Here is a 21,405-nt window from a genome sequence, read left to right on the forward strand (position 1 = left end):
AATTATCATATTATCCTTGATGAGTTTGAATTATTTATTTTTCAATCTGATACCACAAATTCAAAAGTAGGCAACAGTAAGTTATTTTTGAAAGCCAAGATACTAGATATTAGTGCTAATATTTTAATAATTATTTTTTTTTGTGATTTATTTTAGAGGAGCATATGGTCTATAAGTAAATAAAATGACATTATCAACATTACATTGATAATGAAATTTCAGACTTTAATTTTTTGTTTTATTAATATGAAATCAAAATAAACACAGTTGACACCTTCATAATCCATAATCCTTCATTTTTTTGCTATAAATAAATAAGAGCAAATAAATAAAATAAAAATAAACAAGACTACAGTAATGCTTGATCACTTGATTGTTTCTGAAAATTGCTTTCAGATACAGAAATATACGTCTCTAAATGACTAGAATAACACTCGAATATTCATTTTTTAGAGTCAGAGTCAAAGGTATACTGCAAGGCAGGAATGACCCACCTGTGACAGGTACGATAAGCAGGTAATTTTCCGTGCGTAAATATGTTAGCCAATCAAAACAGCCATGAGCTTCTACGTCAGCACACTTTTACGCTCTGTCACCTGCAGCTGTAAAACACACCTGTGCACGCGGGCTGGGTGCGGAAGCTCAAACTCCGCGCGACCATGTGGGGGGTCATCTCGTACCTGAACAGCCCCGAGCTGGTGGCCGGTTTCCAGCGGTGCTGCGGCCTGGTTTCGAGAGACACCCGCTCGCATGTTAGTCAGAACGGACTCGTTCACGCCAATGGATCCGGTAAGGACGGTCCGGTCACGATCCACCGGCGCGGAGCGGAGCAGGTGTCGAACGGGACGTCACGCGCACACGACAGTAACTCCAACTACAAACCCGCCAGTTCACGGTGTGAAACCAAAGGCGAAGTAAGTAAATCAGATTTAAATGAGACTCTTCATTCAGGCGAATTAAAATCGAGAGGTTTCCAAATGCAAAGGCTGTGCTTTTAAAAACAGAAATCCCAAACTACAAGCTTTTCCTGTTTCTCTGGTCGGTTTAGACTGTCAGATGTTTATAAAGCAATTTTTGATGTCTCATCTTGTAGTTACGTTAAAAAACTGTTTTCAAAATTCATTTATGTTTTTAATGTATACAGTGAGCTTTAAACTGAAAGGCAGGTCACTAACCTGAACCTAAATCTGGCTTTCAAATCTTGCATTAACAACATACTTTAATGCTACTACTAATAATAATAATAAAAAACATGTCAATTTTTAGTGTGGATTCAGTTAGTTACAAATGTCATTAAACTTTAATATAATTGAAATATTTAAAAGTGACATTTTTTATGATGCACAGAAAAAAATGCGAGTCTACAACCCTCCAAAATGTTGAAAAACACAAATATGTATATATTTATAGTGGACAACTAAGTATGATTTGTGGTTTGTTGATGTGGTGCGTTTATTCAGCTAGAGGAATTTCTCTGTTCAGGAGCATCCCAGGCCTCATTATGAGGTGAGGAACTGGCTCTTCTACTTCCTGTTTGTGACTTCGGCTACTCTGGGTCACGAGGTCTTTTACATCACCTTCCTGCCCTGCATCCACTGGAACCTCGACCCGTTTCTGTGCAGGCGGCTCGTCAACGTGTGGGCTGTGAGTAGCTGAGAAAATCACGCACACCCTGTGATTAAGTCATCGTACTGGAGGGTCTTTGTTTTTCTGCAGTGAGGAGAAATAAATTAGAATAGACAGAAACAAAATAAAATTGAACTTGGTTGTAACACAAACCAAATTCTCTTATTCATTTTCATCAGTTTTTCTATTATAGATCTTTATGCATCTTTGTTGTGCTATTTCCACAAGTTTACATATAGTTTCCACAGCAACAGCGGTAGACAAACTGCATTTGATTGGTTCTCCTCTGAAATCAATGTAGCTATTTATAATGAACTAAATTTAGCACGAGAGAACTTATTCATTTGCTCAAACATTCAGTGAGCCTTCATTCTGAATTGTTGCTGTATCTCCTGTCATGACTGAACCAAGGTTATTATCGTTAACTACGGGGGTGTTACATGACCGTTTTTAAATAGCTTTTTAAATGTATTTTGGCAACAACAACAACAGCATTTTGGAAAATGCGAACTTTTGAAAACGGGTTTCAGAGTGAAAGGTTTTTCGATAATGACACCTTTATCTGGAGGGCTGCCGTCCTGCAGAGTTTAGTTCAAAGTTTTGACAACGTTGTCGTCTATAATGCAAAATTTTGTAAAAATCACAAAGGAAAAACTTCTGCTTTTTAGTGCAATCCTTGTCATGTAAACAAACCTTAAAACTTAAACAATTACAACATTTTGTTGCTTGAAATATGATAAACTCTTACAGAAAAACAAAATTTTTCATTTTTGTGTAGTTTAACTTGAAGTACTAAAATAACAAAAACGGAAATAAAAAAAACACATGTATAGACATTAATAAATGTATTAATAAAAACTATAATAGTATATTAATGATACTAAAATAATACTGAACTGGAAAGTCACCTAAATCTGGCAATATACTGTAAATGCTAAGAAAAAAAAAGTACCATTTTTAGGTATCGATTTGTATTATAATCTTATACTACACTTTTAGAAAGTACAAAAGCTGTTGCTGGTCGCTACCTTTCCAATAGGTATACTTTTGTACCTTATTTACCCCAAAATGGTACACATATTAGTACCTTAAAGGTATGTATTAATCCTCAAATGTACATGGCAGTACCTAAACGGTACGTATTTGTACCCTTTTTCTTATTTAGCAACAGTACTTATTTTTGTATTTTCCCTTGTACATCTCATTTCTCTGTCTCTCTCTGCAGGTGGTGATGTATATTGGGCAAGTGATGAAGGATATTTTAAAGCTGCCGCGTCCTCCGTCTCCCCCTGTGGTCAAACTGGAAACGCGTGTGGATGCGGAGTACGGGATGCCGTCCACACATGCCATGGCAGCGACGGCCATCTCATTTACACTGCTTCTCAGCGCTCAGGAGAGAGTGAAGGTCAGACATGCTAGATTGAGAGTGTTTTGAATGTGGTTTGTTTTTGCATAGTTCACTGAAGGGGCGGAGCCATCTGTCACCATCAGTCAGCCCAAGTCCCGCCCACACATCTGCTGTGTGCCATTATAATGAACTCTCAGTAAATGACTGTCAATCAGTGTCTGGGTATAGCTTTCAAACCTTTGACTCTTGAGTGTTTTCAAATATTGGTTCAGTTGTAAGTGTAAACCTATAAACTTCTGTGCTCCTTTTATATAGGCCGCAGAGTAGCACACGCATATGTGCATTATAAAATTTTATTAGTGGATTGTAAAGTTGCATTCCTTTCTTTAAGAGTGTTGTTTTGCTGTTTTGTCTGTGGGCTTATTTGTTAATGTAAGCAGAAATTATATATTTTTTTTAATTTAATTTAATTTTATATCTGTGTTGAAGCTAATTTGAAACCGTAGTCAAGATATCAAGTTAAATATACAAAATAAGAGATATAATGATGAAATATATTGAGCAATCAGAGCAATATTTACTCTGCCGTCAAAAGTTTGGGGCCAGTAAGTTTTTAATGCTTTTTTTTTTTTTTTTTTTAAAGAATGTAATGCTTTCAATCGGCAAATATGCCTAAAATTTATCAAAAGTGACAGTAAAGACTATTTCTATTTCAAATAAATGCTGTTCTTTTGAACTTTCTATTTATAATTAATCCTAACAAAACGTATCACAGGTTCTACAAAAATATGAAGCAGCACAACTCTTTTCAACATTGATAATAATCATAAATGTTTCTTGAGCAGCAAATTAGAATGATTTCTGAAGGGTCATGTGACACTGAAGACTGGAGTAATGATGCTGAAAATTCAGCTTTGTGTCACATGAACAAATTACATTTTACAATATATTTACATGGAAAATATTTATTTTAAATAGTAAAAATATTTCACATTATTTCTGTTTTTACTGTATTTCTGATCAAATAAATGCAGCCCTTGTGAGCATTAGAGAAGAAGTCATTAGTTACTAGTCCAAACATTCAGTTTTGAAAATGGCTCAACTATATTGTCACCCTACTTAAAACTGGTTATATTACTAGCTTAAAAGATTAACTGATTTGAAAAACGGTTCTTTGTATGTGAAGGAAACCAGAGAGCCGTATGTGTATGATTTAAGAGTGGAAAAAAAGCCATTCCAGTCAATTATACATGAGCTCTACTGTCCCGCAGTCCTTTGTGCCCATTCAGGAAACGTTCTTCATTAACTTCCTGTGAAAGACCCCCAGCTGACAGAGGAGGAAAGAGAGGGAGGAGAGGAAAGGAGAGATAGACAGATGGAGAGACGGAGAGACGGATGGAGTAAGACAGAACAGAGGGGGCGGAGCAACTTCATGAATATGTAAAGACTCTTCTGGTGTTGTCAGTGATTAACAGAGTCCTGAATAAAACCAGAGGGAAGAGTACATGTCAGAAGAAAAAATGTTATTAGGAGAAGAGCTGCCACACAGAATGGATGGAGACTGCAACATAGAGAGAGAGAGAGAGGAAAGATGGATGAGAGGATGTTTTGATAAAGACACTACATTTTCAGCTAGAAAGACAGATTAGGTGGAAAAAACACTATAGAAGTAGTTCATATGCCGCATGCACTATATACCAAGTCATCTGAAGCTAAAAGATTTTGTGGAGAGCAAATCAAATTTAGCACATTATTTATGGAAAATCTAAGCCTCTGCCATAGCTTTCAAATCTAATTTGTATTTATTTACATTTAAACATATCCATTTTTGACATAAGTGACATCAAACTGACTGTGAATGATGCTAAAATGCGAATTTTTGACTGAACTGTTCGTTTTTCTGTCTTTGTGCATGTTAGTTCCCGTTTGAACTGGGATTGATTGTGGCCGTGGTTCTGTCTGCACTGGTGTGTCTGAGTCGTCTTTATACCGGCATGCACTCTGCTCTGGTAAGTCTGGAAGAGAGACTTTAAAATGGACATGTGCTTTTGCGTCTGATATGAAACATTTATACTCCTGTATAATTCATATAGTCTGGCTGGTCTCCATAGATTTTACCTCTAGTTCCTTTAATATAGCACAGCTGTAGTGGTGCATCATGCTGAGGCAAACGTTTTGCCTATTGCTCATGCTTGGAGATATTAATATAATGAAATAATAAATAAAAATAATATTAATGTGAATATTTAAAAATGTAATATATTACAAGATTTGTATTAGTAAATATTTTTATATGGTATTATTCAAAAACTTAGTAGTTTAGTAGTAGTACATTAGTAGTTTAGCATGAAATCTAGCTGTTAACCTGTTGATTTAAATGGAGCTTTACATGTCACATTGTAGTCAAATTGCCCATATAGAACACCTTGCAAACAGCTAAAAACATCCTAATAACCACACAAAACACCCTAGCAACCACACAGCAATATGTTAACAGCCATAAACATTCTAATCACTCGCAACAACCCTGCAACTGCATAGCAACACATTAACAACATTAGCAACAATATTAAAAACCACTGTTAAAAAACACTGTAGCAACCGCATGGCAACATATTAACAACCACTCAGAACACTGTAGAAACTGCACCGCAACAAATTAACAATCACTGAGAACACTGTAGCAACCGCATGGCAACAAATTAACAACCAATCAGAACACCCTAGCCACTACATAGCAACATGACATCCACTCGAAACACCATAGCAACAAATTAACAACAAAACACTCTAGCAACTGCATAGCAACACCATAACCACTCAGAATATCCTAGCAACACATTAACCATTAAGAACACCCTAGCAACCGCTGACAACACAAAAACTATTGCACCGCATAGCAACATATTAACAACGAATCAGAACACTGTAGCAACTGCATGGCAACAAATTAACAACCAATCAGAACGCCCTAGCAATCTAGCTGTTAACCTGTTGATTTAAATGGAGCTTTACATGTCACATTGTAGTCAAATTGCCCATATAGAAAAATTCAAATTTAGAACACCTTGCAAACAGCTAAAAACATCCTAATAACCACACAAAACACCCTAGCAACCACACAGCGATATGTTAACAGCCATTTAGAACACCCTGCAACCAGCTAGAAACATTCTAATCACTCAACAACCCTGCAACTGCATAGCAACACATTAACAACATTAGCAACAATATTAAAACCACTGTTAAAAAACACTGTAGCAACCGCATGGCAACATATTAACAACCACTCAGAACACTGTAGAAACTGCACCGCAACAAATTAACAATCACTGAGAACACTGTAGCAACCGCATGGCAACAAATTAACAACCAATCAGAACACCCTAGCCACTACATAGCAACATGACATCCACTCGAAACACCATAGCAACAAATTAACAACAAAACACTCTAGCAACTGCATAGCAACACCATAACCACTCAGAATATCCTAGCAACACATTAACCATTAAGAACACCCTAGCAACCGCACAACACAAAAACTATTGCACCGCATAGCAACATATTAACAACGAATCAGAACACTGTAGCAACTGCATGGCAACAAATTAACAACCAATCAGAACGCCCTAGCAATCTAGCTGTTAACCTGTTGATTTAAATGGAGCTTTACATGTCACATTGTAGTCAAATTGCCCATATAGAAAAATTCAAATTTAGAACACCTTGCAAACAGCTAAAAACATCCTAATAACCACACAAAACACCCTAGCAACCACACAGCGATATGTTAACAGCCATTTAGAACACCCCTGCAACCAGCTAGAAACATTCTAATCACTCGCAACAACCCTGCAACTACATAGCAACACATTAACCATTAAGAACACCCTAGCTACCGCACAACACAAAAACCACTAGAAACACCTTTGTAATCATCTAGAAACATTTTAACAACCCCTCAGAACATCCTTGAATTTGCATAGCAACGCGGTTACCATGCATAGAAAATGTGTACATATTTCATAATAATGGCCCATAAACTGCATTATTGTGTCATTATGACCATGCTTAAAACTCATAAATCTAGAATTACAGAGTCTGATAATAATGACTGAAATCGTTCTCCTTTATGTTTCCCCTTCCTCTCAGGATGTGATCTGTGGCGTTGTAATTTCAGCCGTCATCATGGTTGTGTCGTACCCGTACTGGGGAACCATTGACTACCTTCAGCTGCACAACCCTCTCTCCCCCATAGTGGGGGTGGTTCTGCCCCTCTTCCTGTCCTATAAGTACCCCGAACTGGACCATTACAGCACCACACGGGGGGACACCACCATTATTTTAGCATGCTGTTCGGGATGTTCGGTCGGATACTGGGTGAATGAGCGATTGGGCTTGACCTTTGACCTTGCCGGGCCTTTTCCAGTGACCCTTCCACCGCTGACCCTCGCAGCCTTGGGTCTCTATGTGGTGCGATTCCTGGTCGGGTTAGGGATGCTGGTTCTGACCCGGCAGACGGTGCGCTGGGTGAGTCTGCGGGTGATCTGTCGAATTTACGGAGCGTCTGTGAGTGACGTCGACGCACGCAGGAGGAAAGAGATCGAGGTGCCGTATAAGTTCAGCACATATGTTGCCATCGGACTGGTCAACAGTATCTTGGTGAACAGAGTGTTTGTGATGATGGGACTCTGGGATTTGGGAAAATCAGTGTAATTTCTCAGTGTTTACAGGCAAGTTTGAACAGAATCCCAATCTATAATTCATTCTCAGGGAGAAATTCACGTTAGTCTTTGTTTAGGAATGGCTGGCACATTTTAATTCTCACATTGAACAGTAACGTTAGTTTGTTAAACCTCCTAGCTGCGTTTTGTTAGATTTTGAAAACTGAAACCGTTTGTGTGGATGCAGTTTCGCTTGATTTTAAGTGATTATTCATGGTTAAGCACAAGATAAAGGGGAAGTGTAATTTCTGTGCCACACGAGTCATCAAATTAAATATAATACAAATGACTAATGAATAATTTCCTTAACGCTCATCTGCTGTAGAGTGAAATTAGCTAGCATTTTTGTGCAAAGATTTGTGTATTTTTATACTCTCGTGCACTTTTTTTTTTTTTTTTTTTGCACTTCCAGTTGCATCGTACTGAATTTAATATTTTTTTGTGAACAAGTTTTTGGTTTGATGTCTGTGTTTACACAAGCTCAAGATATTCTCTTACACTTTTGCAAACTATTCTAACTCAAACTTTCCAACTAAGGATTGAAAGAGTTGTCAGAAGCTTAATGGTACTGTGGACAAGTTTGTTTATAGCTCACGTTTAGCTTTTTTACTTGTCAGTTGTATTTACGCTTGTTCATTTGAGGAGATTATCATGTTGAACAAAAAGCGTAAGAATCATAATCTTTTATTGGTCCCAGAGCTTATTTTCTGCAGTAATCCAAAAGCCAATGGAAAAATCCTAACTTCCTGTTTTGGCCTACTAAATTACATCATCTCTGCAGTACTCTGTTGCTCAGACAGTCCTGCCATAAACAATACTGGTTAAGTCAGTGCTTTGACCTTTATGCTCTTTTGACAGTGTCTACAGCAAACTGTTGATTTCTTTCAATCATAACCTACATGTAAGTCTATAGTGCAAATATGACTGTTGCCCCATAGACTTCCATTGTAAAAACATTTTTATCAGGATAAACTGTTGGACAAGTTAATATTATTGTTTTCTGTGGTAACTACTAACTTGAATATATTGATTGATATTTTCCTAAAGACAGCCTTGCCTTAAAAGTTGAATTTTGCAGTCACTTTTACCGTTGTTGAGTGGATTTCAACACTAAAAATTTGATTGTTTCAATAAGAATCCATGTAATCTGGAATTTCTTGTGAGGGCAAGTTTTCCACACAGATTTCGTGACGGGTTCAAGATGGTTGCACAAATTATTAATACGTATATCTATGGTGCGAATTTGCCAGGGTTGACCAACATATTTTGTAGATTGAGTGGTACGACACTCAGGAGGTGTTTATGAGCTTTTACCGATGTCGTAAAAGAAATGAATAAACAGTAAAAATGTCTCCTCTCTCTGTTTGTTTTGTGTTTTTTAATGGTGTTGATGCGCTGAGGAGTGTTTACTGTAGAGGGTTTAACAGTTCTTTATGACAAACACTACAGAAACCACAAACACGCCTCTCATGGAGCCACAAACCCTCACAAATGCAGTGTACACACAGACCATCCTTTCACACACACAAATTAAAGACAGCATAACAGCCTCTGATCTCTTACCCTCTTAAATGTGTAGTGCAGACACTAGAGACCTACTCAACTTCTAACACTTAGAATAATGTCAAAGGCATTAAATGAAACAACTACTATGAAACAACTACTAAGGCTACTATGAAACAACAAAAATGCAAGTATGGGAAGCTATTTAGTTCATTTTAATCATATAAAGCCTATAAGCCTTTGGATTCTTAAGATCATGAAAAACTGAAGTTCAGTCAAATGCATGTAAACAAGTCTGGTGTCTGCATGAAATCAGGTGGAGCCTGACTCTTTTGCCCTGACTTGTCTGATAACCTGTTAAACTGGACACTTCCTCACTGTCATCTCAAATCAAACACACAGATTTGGGCTCGTTAATCAGTGATTAGGAGTCCTGTTTAACAAGTTACAGCTGAAATATACTCACATACACTAGCCACCTTCAACATACCTGTGATTAATCCTATATAGCATAAGCATACTTGGTTTTCTAGCATCAATGCAGCTGGAGTTGCTTAAACTTATGACAGTTCAGTGCCACATATCGCCATACAGGTAAACACAGCTTTATTCATCATCCAGCCACGTTACGAATCTGGGGCCTGTACCATGATGGTAGATGAGTTACAGGAAATTCAGAGTTACAGGATCAGTTTCGAGTTGACAAAACCAAACCACTCCAATCCGGCTTCGATGGTACCATGATGCTGATCATCAACTTTCTTTGTCAACTCAGGCTTTGATCCTAACTGAGGTTGTGGAGCACGTGCACATGAATGTGTGACATCACTGGCAAACAGCCAATCACAAGCCTTGGTTAAAGGTTTTGCTAAAGGTTAAGAGATTGAAGAATATGATGAATTCAAATGCATTTACCATGAAAAAAGTACTTGTTCGTGAAAGAGGACAAATAAAAGAAATGAACTTGCTTTATCAGTGCAGTCACAAGTGTAATTTAAGTTAGTTTATATAGTTGGAAATATACAGCAATAGAGACTCGAACATGTATGGCCAAGTAGTCATTTTTAAAGCATTATCTATTGATTCTACAGCTTATATTACATAAGATCTGCATTTATTAACATTCAAAAAAAAATATTTATAATAACTGTTAAACTAAAATAGCTTGTAATGGATTAATAATAATATAAATCATATAAAATAATTATCATTAAAGCCAGACTTTTTTTTTAGTACTAGTGACCTTTAATTTGGAGCAAGAGAAACTGGGGGAGTGACTTTTTTTGTGTAAGATATGCGTCACTTTGCTCACATCTGATTGGTCCAATTTCAGTTTGAGATCTCAAACTCAGAACATAACCTGGTCTGGAGCAGGCTAGCCTTGGAGTGTAAGTTACTATGGCAATGAACGCAGCTAAAAGCCAAGCCACTTTCATGGTACCTAAAACCCAGGATTGCCAAGCTAATGGTGCAAACTAAACTGAAACTTACCTGGCTAGCCAGCTAATCCGGCTTCATGGTACAGGCCTCTGATAGACTGCATGGGCTTAAGACCTTCAATCCATTAAAAGCTTTTAAAACTACTTCAAACATCGAAGTTCGCCTTGATTTTTTAAAACATTTAGAGATACAATATTGTTTACATTACCTTTAGAAAAAGTACAGTGTGTCACATTAGATGACTTTGCTTGATGTACATCAAATACATGCAAAAACCAACAAATCTAGTTATTTTTGATTTATTCATCCATAATTATTTATTTCTATGTTGTAAAATGAGCTGGACACAAACGTACAGCAATTATGTTTAATATATGAATAACATACTAGCAGTGGACAAGCGGAGTTTTATTAAAACACTGATTTATACCATGAACATACAGTAACACGTGCTGTTGTGACTAGAACTCGTTCTCCTAAAGACAGATGTGACAGTAATGTGTGGCTGTGGCTTCGGAGGGAGGAGCCCAAAACGGAGGGGTGTGGCTGAGGTTATTTGCATTATGACATCACAGGAAGGGTTCAATGTCGATATCGATGGCGGAGCAGGGCATGGTCAGCTCAAAACGACTGATGACATCAGGGTGAAGGACCCCGAGGTGTCCGATGCTTTTGCCACATGAGAAGATCTCAGCACAGCGGCCGGGGAAGAAGGTGGAGTCTGTAAGAAAGAGATTAAATGAATTAAATACGAATCTAATTCTTCAGAATAGCATGTTATTTCAGTATGTATTATATGCTATTACAGCATTTATTAAGATTTTGAATCAGCTTTTAATTTAATATTTTCAGTTTTTATTTTAATGTTAAAGTTTTAGTAATTTTGTTTTGTGCTTTTGTCTTATCTGCTTTATTTTAATATTTAGCTTTCATTTGTGTTTGAGTAATTTTAGTACTTCAAATTAATTTCAGCTTTTTCAGAATCTCACGTTTTTTCATAAATATTTATATATAATTTATTTAATTAGTATGTATATTTATATTACTTTTCTAATGTTTTATATTATTCTTTTTTTAATTAAATACAATAATTTTTAATAGTTTTAGTTTGAAATAACAACACTGAAAATGCACTGATGAATAATTCACAATAAGACCAGGAACATGAATCAAGTAATTAAATCTAGGGCCAGTTTTTATTTCATTAGACTTCAAAGAGATTCTTCCATACATCAGGTGGAAATAAAATTAGGAAAACAAAATAAAAATAAAAACGTAATAAAAATAATCCAGTAATAAAAAAAAAAGTCCCACCAAAAGCACTAACCTTTCCTATTTTGATTTTGATTTTTGTTGACCTACAGCACATAAACGCTGTTAATTATTAACCACTAAAATAAATCTTTGAATATGACTCAGAGAGCTCATAAAACAGGTGCACAAGCGGATCACAGGAAGGACACCATGTCGACTTTTAACATTTATGACTCACCCTCTGCCGCCTGGATGTTGTATCCTTGGTTACGGCCTGGTTTGACGTCCAGCAGCTGCATGACCCGGTCCAGAAGTCCATGGATGACTTCAAATCCCGGGCTCTTGTTGTAGTACACCGCACAGAGACGCCTGTTGTTACGGGCTCCTACGTCTGCCAGACACAAAGTTCAGTAACTGCATACATATTAGCATGCATTACGTGATGTGAGGACATCAAACACACCTTTAGTTTCATCCTTCAGGACAACGTCTGAAATCTCAAACAGTTTGAGAGGAAGGGGCATCTTCCTGTTGGCAGCGAGCGTCTTCAGGAGTCCAGGAAGAAGAGAGGTACGCGCCACCTACAGGAAAGTACGGTTTATTTAGTCAAATCTCACTACGAACTGATTTAGACCCGTGAAAGCACCCACTAGTGGACAAATGTGAGAAATGCCAATGGGACTTGTCAGTGTTTTTGTGGGTACCTGAAACTCTGCAGTCTTTGGGTTGGAGATGTGGACTGCTCTGGTTTCTGTGATGTTTTTCCTGAGTTTATCTGCGATATCTTCTTGTGAGCACTGCAGAGAGAGGAAAAGACTGTCACATCATTGAAAAGATAACACAAAAAAACTGTTCTTGTGGCTGTTCACAAAAACAAATATACAGCACAACCAACGTTATCATTTGTTTTCAAATCAGACTTTAATGAGAAGTTTTTTAAAGCTGGCATGAATTGAAAATTTTAATTTTTAAGTTCATGTTATTGTTTTTTTTCTTGACTGATTCATCCTTGATTCATGGATATGTTTTAATATTTGTGACTTTGTTTTTTAAAACAAATTATCATCACTAGGTTCCTGGATTACGTTTTAAAAAAATTATAATTCAATAATCCATTATACGTCACAATACAGAAGAAAATGAATGAATGAAAATGCTTTAAATGAACTCACAAACTCAAGATTTATTAGTTTGAAAAATTACTTGTTAAATCTGTCTTGGTTAATCTGGTTATGCCAGTCAAATTTTAAATATTTATATTTCAACAACGAATTGGAAATGTAATTCTATCATTTAAAAGTCAGCGTAAAAACTGATGTACAGTATGTGCAGTTTAAATGTTTGTATACTACAATTTTTAAATGAGTGTTGATTATTACATCTAAAAAAAATAAATAGCAATGGACTTTCATTTAATCTTTAATATAATATTATAGTAAATGTACCATCCTGTATAGTTTACTGCATTAGTTGAGATATTGTTTTCCTTAAGAAAAATTGACATGTACAGTACCTGATATTTATCCGAACAAATTGATATTAAATTGAATTTTAATGGAATCAAGACCTTGCGAATTGGAAAAGATTTGATTTTTAAAATGTCTACCAAGCCCTAATAACAAAGATCACTTTTATTTTAATGGTCAGAGAGAGAAAAATGGCCATGAAAACTAAATGACAAATGTTTTAGGTTCAAGAAACATTATAAATGGACTTCAGGAAGGAAAACATCCAGAATATAAGAGAAAGGAGTGATTTCTAACCAGAGCGAATGTCAGAGCTTCGGTAAACCCAGCGGCTGCGAGATCTTGCCTCAGTAACTCTGTCAACTTATTTAGAGGGAGCTGCAAATATAAAAACACACGTGTAAGAGCCATAACGTCAGCACTGAATCTGATCTCAAGGTTAATTGGTCAAAATGAATGTTACTCTCAAACCTGATTGGCTACAGTGTACGTGCGCGGCGTGCTCCTGACGATGTTGTTGAAGCCGTACGCTATGGCGGCGTCCTCCATGATGTCACAGGCGTGGATGACATCAGAGCGCGTGGGCGGGATCTCAACCTGGATCAGATCGCCCTCACCGCTGACCTCTGACCTCAAATACATCCGGGTCAGCAGCTGAGCGATGCTTTCTACTGATTCACTGAGAAACAACACCGAGAGTGTGATCAGGCTTCAATCGTTTGACCGAAACTGAGAAAGAAATCTATAATCTCTAACGAGCTCAAATTAAAGATTTATAATGTGCTCACTTGATGCCAACTCTTTTGTTGATGAAGTCCCCAGACAGCGTCTCTGTCCTGTACGCCAGCTCCTGAAGTCAAAGTCGACAGTCAGCAGATATCAAAATGACTTTCAAATAAGGCATAATTTATGACTAATATTTTTTTCTTTAAAGCCACGCTAATGTTGTTTTAATCTGGATTTAATATTTAAGGTCATTGCACACAGAGTCCGAAATTTTGCGCATTAAAAAATAAATACGACCTCATGTTGTGTCAATCACGTTTACACACTGCCTCGAAACTTTTGTCCGTCATAAAAAAATTCGGATCAGGTTCGATTTTCTGCATTTTCGCATCCGTAGCAAGCATTTTGATAGGAAAGGATACGAAAATTTCAGACTCGGTGTGCAAGGACCTTCAGTCCTTCATACAAGTTAAGATCTAGCAACAGCATCTATAGCACAAAAATAACAGATACGTTTTTCATTTAAAATTTAAATAAAGCTTAAATTAATACTTTTATTTAGCAAGGATAATGTTATGAAACATTTCTATTTCAAATAAATGCTTTCAGATAAACAAGTATCACCATTTCCACAAAAATATGAATCAGCACAATTGTTTTCAACACTGATAATAATCAGAAATGTTTGTTGAGCAGCAAATCAGCATCTTAGAATGATTTCTGAAGGATCATGTGACACTGAAGACTGATGCTGAAAATTCAGCTTTGCATCACAGAAATAAATTACATTTTAAAATATATTCAAATAGAAAATAGTTATTTTAAATTGAAATAATATTTCACAACATTACTGTTTTTACTGTATTTTTGATCAAACAAATCCAATCCTTGGTGAGCATGAGGAACTATTTATGACTTATCACTTTAAACAATAGTGTATATTGCATTTTTAAAATATTCATTATATATTATTTATAAATGTTTGGTAACTGAGCTGTAAAGCTGTCCTAATGAGACACTACTGTCTATGTGCGCTTCTGGTTATGTGCTACTGATGTAATTCCTGTGGGCAGAGTTTGTTCCATGTAAACAGCGCTTGACAGATCACATGACAAGCCTTCCTTGTATCCTCATGTGGATATTGTGCGAGAGTTAAATGAGCATCACCATCAGTAGAGCTTAACTTGTATTTCACAAAGAATATTTCATTAAAGAAATTACCTCACCCTTTATTTGTTGTGTGGGACACACAAGACGGTAGCTTGAAGAACTTTGGTAACCAAACGGTTTCGGTTCCCATTATATTTTTGACCATACAATGGAAGTCAATGGGAAACAAAACCGCTTGGTTACCAACATACTTCAAACTACCGTCTTGTGTGTTCCACAGAAGAAAGAAAGGATGAGTAAATGACATGAGGTTCATTTTTGGGTGAACTATCCCTTTAATTCCAGTGTAGTTGTGCGGTTAGTTAGTGTAATTAATATCAAGTTAAAAACTGAATACATACAGGATACACACACAATCTGCCATCAGGATAAACAACCTCTGCCTCCTCAACCCTGAATAAAGAGACAAACATGTTAAATCAAACACATTTCTGTACTGAACAATATACTCACTGGGTGAATCCAAACTGGAGATACTATAAAACAATATAGAGTGTGTAACTTTATACTCACGTGAATGGTTCATCGCAGTATTCACTAAACATGGTCACTACCATATCCAGCGTGACCTTTGCCTGCAAACACACACAAAACGTTTTTCATGTTTAAAAGCATGCTGTAGTTCTTAGCTGCTTTTCAGGATTATTTGATGAACAGAAATTTCAAAAGAACAGCAGTCATTAGTAACATTATAAAAGTCTTTACAGTCACTTTTGATCCATTTAATGCATCATTTCTTTTAAAAAATTTAATCTTATAGACTCGTTTGAACTGTAGTATATTGTATTATTACAAAATAGTACTAAAAACATTATAACAGTAAAACGGTTTACCTTTGTGAGGTCTGTGGCCGTGCACTCAATGAAAACGTTCTTTGTGTTTAATGAGATTTTGCTGTGGTCCCCTGAGAGAGAGAAATACAAAACTTTAGACTAACACTGTTTAAAAAACAAACAAAAAACAGCTATATCTACAGAAAACTGGACAAAATTGAAAAACAATCACAAAAGTTAAACAGAAAAAATGGAGTATGTGTGTGGACATCTGTGCATGCTCCTGTGCATGCATACCGTATGTGTGTTTTTAACTCACCGTTGATGATTGGAGGCATAGACAGGACGATTCCATTACTGTCGTATATGATGGGGTAGAGAGGTTCGTTCTCAATAATGTGCAGGTAGTGCCTCAGATGACTGTCAGTCTACAAGACATTAAATATTCAAAACAAAAAACTTAACATTAATAGTAAGTTTGAAGATGTTTGTTGTAACTTGTTAAATGATGCAGTCTGGGGGAAAAAAACTCAACAGACATACAAGATTAGACAAATATGTTGGCAAATAAGCTACTAATATACTAACCAATCAGTAGGAGACTTGACTGATTGTGGCCAATCAGCATCCATCTGGCCCAGCATTGATGTACTATTATAGTTGTTGTTAATATGTTGAATTTTGTTAATTTTTATATTTTATGATTTCATATTAATTTAAGTTTTTTTTTTTTTACTTATTTAATTAGCCTATATATTTTTTAGTTTTAGTTATGTTAGTAATGTAGCTTAAATTAAAGGAAAATTAGAAATGTTGCCCTATTATAGCTGTAGTTAATATTTTGAATATTTTCTATAGTTTTCATTTTAATTTAAAAGTTGTGGATAAAAGCATGTTTTTGTCATTTTTATTAAATGTCTCTACAGTCTTTAGGTTTTGTAGTTATTTTACTACTTCAACTGAAAATAGGAAATGTTGCTTTATTATAGTTTTTAATAATATTTTGAGTAAAATTTTCTTAATACATTGTTTCAATTACAATTTCCTTAAATTTTTGGTAACTTTGTTGTTTTTATCATTATTTTATTTAACTATGTATATATAGTTTTTTTTTTTTTTTTAATTAAAATTTAGTTTTAATTTTAGTCATTTTAGTACTTCAACCTAAACTAAACGAAAATGAGAAATGTTGCCATGGCAACTAGCGGAATAAAAAATAAAAATAAATAAAAAATAAAATTTTATTTGAAAATGCTGATTTTAGTTAACGGTAATAACCCTGATCTGGCCAGAACAGCCAATCAAATCTCACCTTATAGAGACTCATGAGCTCAGTGGCGGTGTACTCTTTGCTCTGATTGAGCGGTTTGAAGCGGATATCGCCGGGAGCTTTGGCTGTGTACGTGAATGGACCAGATATGGTGTCTAAATCGTGAGTTCCTATGGCAACCAGGGTCCTTTTCCTGATGAGAGAAGAGACGAGTGTTAAACATCAGAATCGGCAGTGCAACTTCTCACAATAAACCAGCAAGTGATCTGATGACTCACCTGCAGACGTTCTGGTGCAGCTTCTCCTGCAGCTCTATGAAGCTCTCGTATCGTTCCTGAGTGAAGGTGATGTTACGCAGTACAGCTGCTACAGCGTGTGGCCTCACAGACGCCGTCTAGATAAACACGTAACATTATCTAATATCAGCGCCGCAACCATTACATTCATTTAAATGATCTCCCTCCATTCTTCACTACGGCTGATGGTTTCTCACTGTATTTAAGCTCTTAAGAAATCAATATAATTAAACCTCTAAGCTGAAATACGACACTGATATGAACCTCCTCAGTTATGACCAGCCGCTGAGGCTCTCCTCCGTCCGCCGGACTCACACGCTTGTACCGGGGAGCTTCCAACCTACAAACACAACAAAACCAGTCATATAAAGACCATAACACTCAACCTGACAGCAGAACCACAAACAGCGAGTCTTACTTCTCCTTGAAGACCTGCAGACCCCTGACGAGACCCTCCAGACACAGGAGATCATAGCGGTTAGCTGGCACGTCGATCTTATACAGCACAACATCAGACGCTCCTTCTGCCTTCTCATCTCCCTGTTCACGGCTTAAGATTTCCTTCTCTGATGTCTAGACATTGAGAGACAGACAAAACAATCAGATTTTTAATTCAAATGTTTAAATTTTAAATTTAAATTAATCAGTAGTGCTAACATGAGTTTTGGAAAATAACACAAATTTCTGTAATGATATTCTAAATATTTATTTTATTATATAAATCATTATAATTTCATATAACTGAATTACTATCGGTCTGTATGTGTGTATATATATATATATATATAGCGTAACAAAAATACACTTTACTATACTATATAAACAATAGAAAAAAAAATAAAAAAAATAATATATACACATACATACAGTGAGGAAAATAAGTATTTGAACACGCTGCTATTTTGCAAGTTCTCCCACTTAGAAATCATGGAGGGGTCTGAAATTGTCATCGTAGGTGCATGTCCACTGTGAGAGACATAATCTAAAAAAAAAAAATCCAGAAATCACAATGTATGATTTTTTAACTATTTATTTGTATGATACAGCTGCAAATAAGTATTTGAACACCTGAGAAAATCAATGTTAATATTTGGTACAGTAGCCTTTGTTTGCAATTACAGAGGTCAAACGTTTCCTGTAGTTTTTCACCAGGTTTGCACACACTGCAGGAGGGATTTTGGCCCACCTCCACACAGATCTTCTCTAGATCAGTCAGGTTTCTGGCCTGTCGCTGAGAAACACGGAGTTTGAGCTCCTCCAAAGATTCTCTATTGGGTTTAGGTCTGGAGACTGGCTAGGCCACGCCAGAACCTTGATATGCTTCTTACAGAGCCACTCCTTGGTTATCCTGGCTGTGTGCTTGGTCATTGTCATGTTGGAAGACCCAGCCTCGACCCATCTTCAATGCTCTAACTGAGGGAAGGAGGTTGTTCCCCAAAATCTCACAATACATGGCCCCGGTCATCCTCTCCTTAATACAGTGCAGTCGCCTGTCCCATGTGCAGAAAAACACCCCCAAAGCATGATGCTACCACCCCATGCTTCACAGTAGGGATGGTGTTCTTGGGATGGTACTCATCATTCTTCTTCCTCCAAACACGTTTAGTGGAATTATGACCAAAAGTTCTATTTTGGTCTCATCTGACCACATGACTTTCTCCCATGACTCCTCTGGATCATCCAAATGGTCATTGGCAAACTTAAGTCGGGCCTGGACATGTGCTGGTTTAAGCAGGGGAACCTTCCGTGCCATGCATGATTTCAAACCATGGCGTCTTAGTGTATTACCAACAGTAACCTTGGAAACGGTGGTCCCAGCTCTTTTCAGGTCATTGACCAGCTCCTCCCGTGTAGTTCTGGGCTGATTTCTCACCTTTCTTAGGATCATTGAGACCCCACGGTGAGATCTTGCATGGAGCCCCAGTCCGAGGAGATTGACAGTCATGTTTAGCTTCTTCCATTTTCTAATGATTGCTCCAACAGTGGACCTTTTTCACCAAGCTGCTTGGCAATTTCCTCGTAGCCCTTTCCAGCCTTGTGGAGGTGTACAATTTTGTCTCTAGTGTCTAGTTTTTTTTTTTAGATTGTCTCTCACAGTGGACATGCACCTCACGATGACAATTTCAGACCCTCCATGATTTCTAAGTGGGAGAACTTGCAAAATAGCAGGGTGTTCAAATACTTATTTTCCTCACTGTATATATATATATATATATATGATATTACAAAATGCACATTAGATTATAAATATTAGAACTTATTTACATATATTTATATATAATGTATTTACTATAAACAAGTAATATGTAAACTATATAATATTAAAATTATTACAATTTCTAAAATGATAGGTGGATCCTGTTGCCAAACACACACACAAAAAAAATCCACATCCAGGCACTCACATAAGAAAAGTAAAAAGGTTAAGTAAGCCAAGTAAAAAGCCTTTATTCTAGGGCAGGACTACTTATTAAAAGTCATCAATGCGTATCAGCCCAAACAGGACTTTGTCAGGGTGTTAATTTTATTATTTTTATTATATTAAAATTTCTGCTTATAAATATATACGTATATATATATATTTTTTTTACATTTCATTATTACTATAACACACACACACACACATGTACACAATTACATAGATTTTAAAACGCTTTAATAACAAAGGCAGTTTGTAAACAAATGCAGTTTTTCATATGACTTACGATTTCGTCCAGCTCGAGGCCAAACTCGAAACATAGTTCATCAAATTCTTCATCAGCTAAAATGTGAATAGAAAATAAAATGTTATTATTTAAATACATTTAAAATAAAAGCCTGAAATTCTGAGTCGCATTATGATTGCGTCATCTATGGGCTTCCAATTTGACATCTCAGCTTTTCAAATGAATGAAGAAGAATAAAAACTACATTACAAGACATAAAGTATTACAGTAGCCTATTCAAGCAACACCAGACTTGAAAATTACATATTAAATATATATATTTAAAAAACTTCACTGAATTCGGTAAACTCTCGGAATAATTTGAATCTGATGCAATCGCTGCGACACACCGGTGAAATGTATTTTAAATTCGTTTTGAGTCTCAATATTAATTCGTTCAGTAATGATGAGATGGACCAGTAGAATATGTGATCTATAAAACGTAATCTGTTTTATTAAGATATTCCTCATCGTTTCCCCAGATGCAGACACGATCAGCCAATCACACACACGCACATTGAGCACATTTTCCCTGCTAACAACACACTCGTGAATGCACTCGCTTTTATAAAACACATACATGTTAAACACTTACTGTATTTTTGCCCCAAAGCTTCAAAGAGCAGATCTCTCTTCACGCTGACTGTCGGCATGCTCGCAGCTGATCACCGGGGTCTGCTCGGAAACGGAGGGTCGAGTGTCACAGGAACTCTACATTTCAAAATAAAAGACCACATAGAACAACATAAAAAACATAGACATAATATACGTATATTATGTCTATGATAAAAAAGGCCTAGATTTAAAAAATAAAAGTCCCAATTGAACACTTGAAAATCCACGTTGACATGACATACTAAACTTCTTAAATTTTGAAGAGACTCTTTTAATAATTTTTAATTCGTGTGTATTTTATATGACGGTGGTTTTGGGGGATATTTGTTTATTTTTTATGTATTTATTTATTTGAAAAATATTCGGGATGGGGATATTGCCAGATTTATACGTTAAAATATTGCTGAAATAAATAAACAAATATATAATAATGTTTTATACATTCTGGCTATATTTTCTGTCCGTGATCGCTACAGTTGTTCTCCG

General features: G+C 36.2%; 2 protein-coding genes across 2 annotated transcripts; one reads left to right on the plus strand and one right to left on the minus strand.

Annotated features, from left to right (window-relative positions):
- Positions 1-569: 569 nt before the first annotated feature.
- sgpp2 (sphingosine-1-phosphate phosphatase 2) lies at positions 570-9,052 on the plus strand. The gene is made up of 5 exons (XM_058744550.1): positions 570-914; positions 1,483-1,644; positions 2,852-3,031; positions 4,894-4,983; positions 7,130-9,052. Exons 1-5 carry the CDS (start codon positions 660-662, stop codon positions 7,691-7,693), a joined length of 1,251 nt encoding a protein of 416 aa, XP_058600533.1. The 5' UTR covers positions 570-659; the 3' UTR covers positions 7,694-9,052.
- A 1,987-nt stretch (positions 9,053-11,039) lies between these two features.
- farsb (phenylalanyl-tRNA synthetase subunit beta) lies at positions 11,040-21,034 on the minus strand. The gene is made up of 17 exons (XM_058744535.1): positions 20,900-21,034; positions 20,305-20,360; positions 18,018-18,172; positions 17,864-17,939; positions 17,582-17,697; positions 17,346-17,496; positions 16,353-16,461; positions 16,094-16,164; positions 15,774-15,835; positions 15,602-15,653; positions 14,153-14,214; positions 13,836-14,043; positions 13,662-13,742; positions 12,603-12,695; positions 12,362-12,479; positions 12,137-12,289; positions 11,040-11,365 (listed from the first exon to the last, which is right to left on the minus strand). Exons 1-17 carry the CDS (start codon positions 20,955-20,957, stop codon positions 11,214-11,216), a joined length of 1,773 nt encoding a protein of 590 aa, XP_058600518.1. The 5' UTR covers positions 20,958-21,034; the 3' UTR covers positions 11,040-11,213.
- Positions 21,035-21,405: the final 371 nt, after the last annotated feature.

The sequence above is a fragment of the Onychostoma macrolepis genome, chromosome 15, assembly GCF_012432095.1.
Source record: "Onychostoma macrolepis isolate SWU-2019 chromosome 15, ASM1243209v1, whole genome shotgun sequence".
Classification (NCBI taxonomy): Eukaryota; Metazoa; Chordata; class Actinopteri; order Cypriniformes; family Cyprinidae; genus Onychostoma; species Onychostoma macrolepis.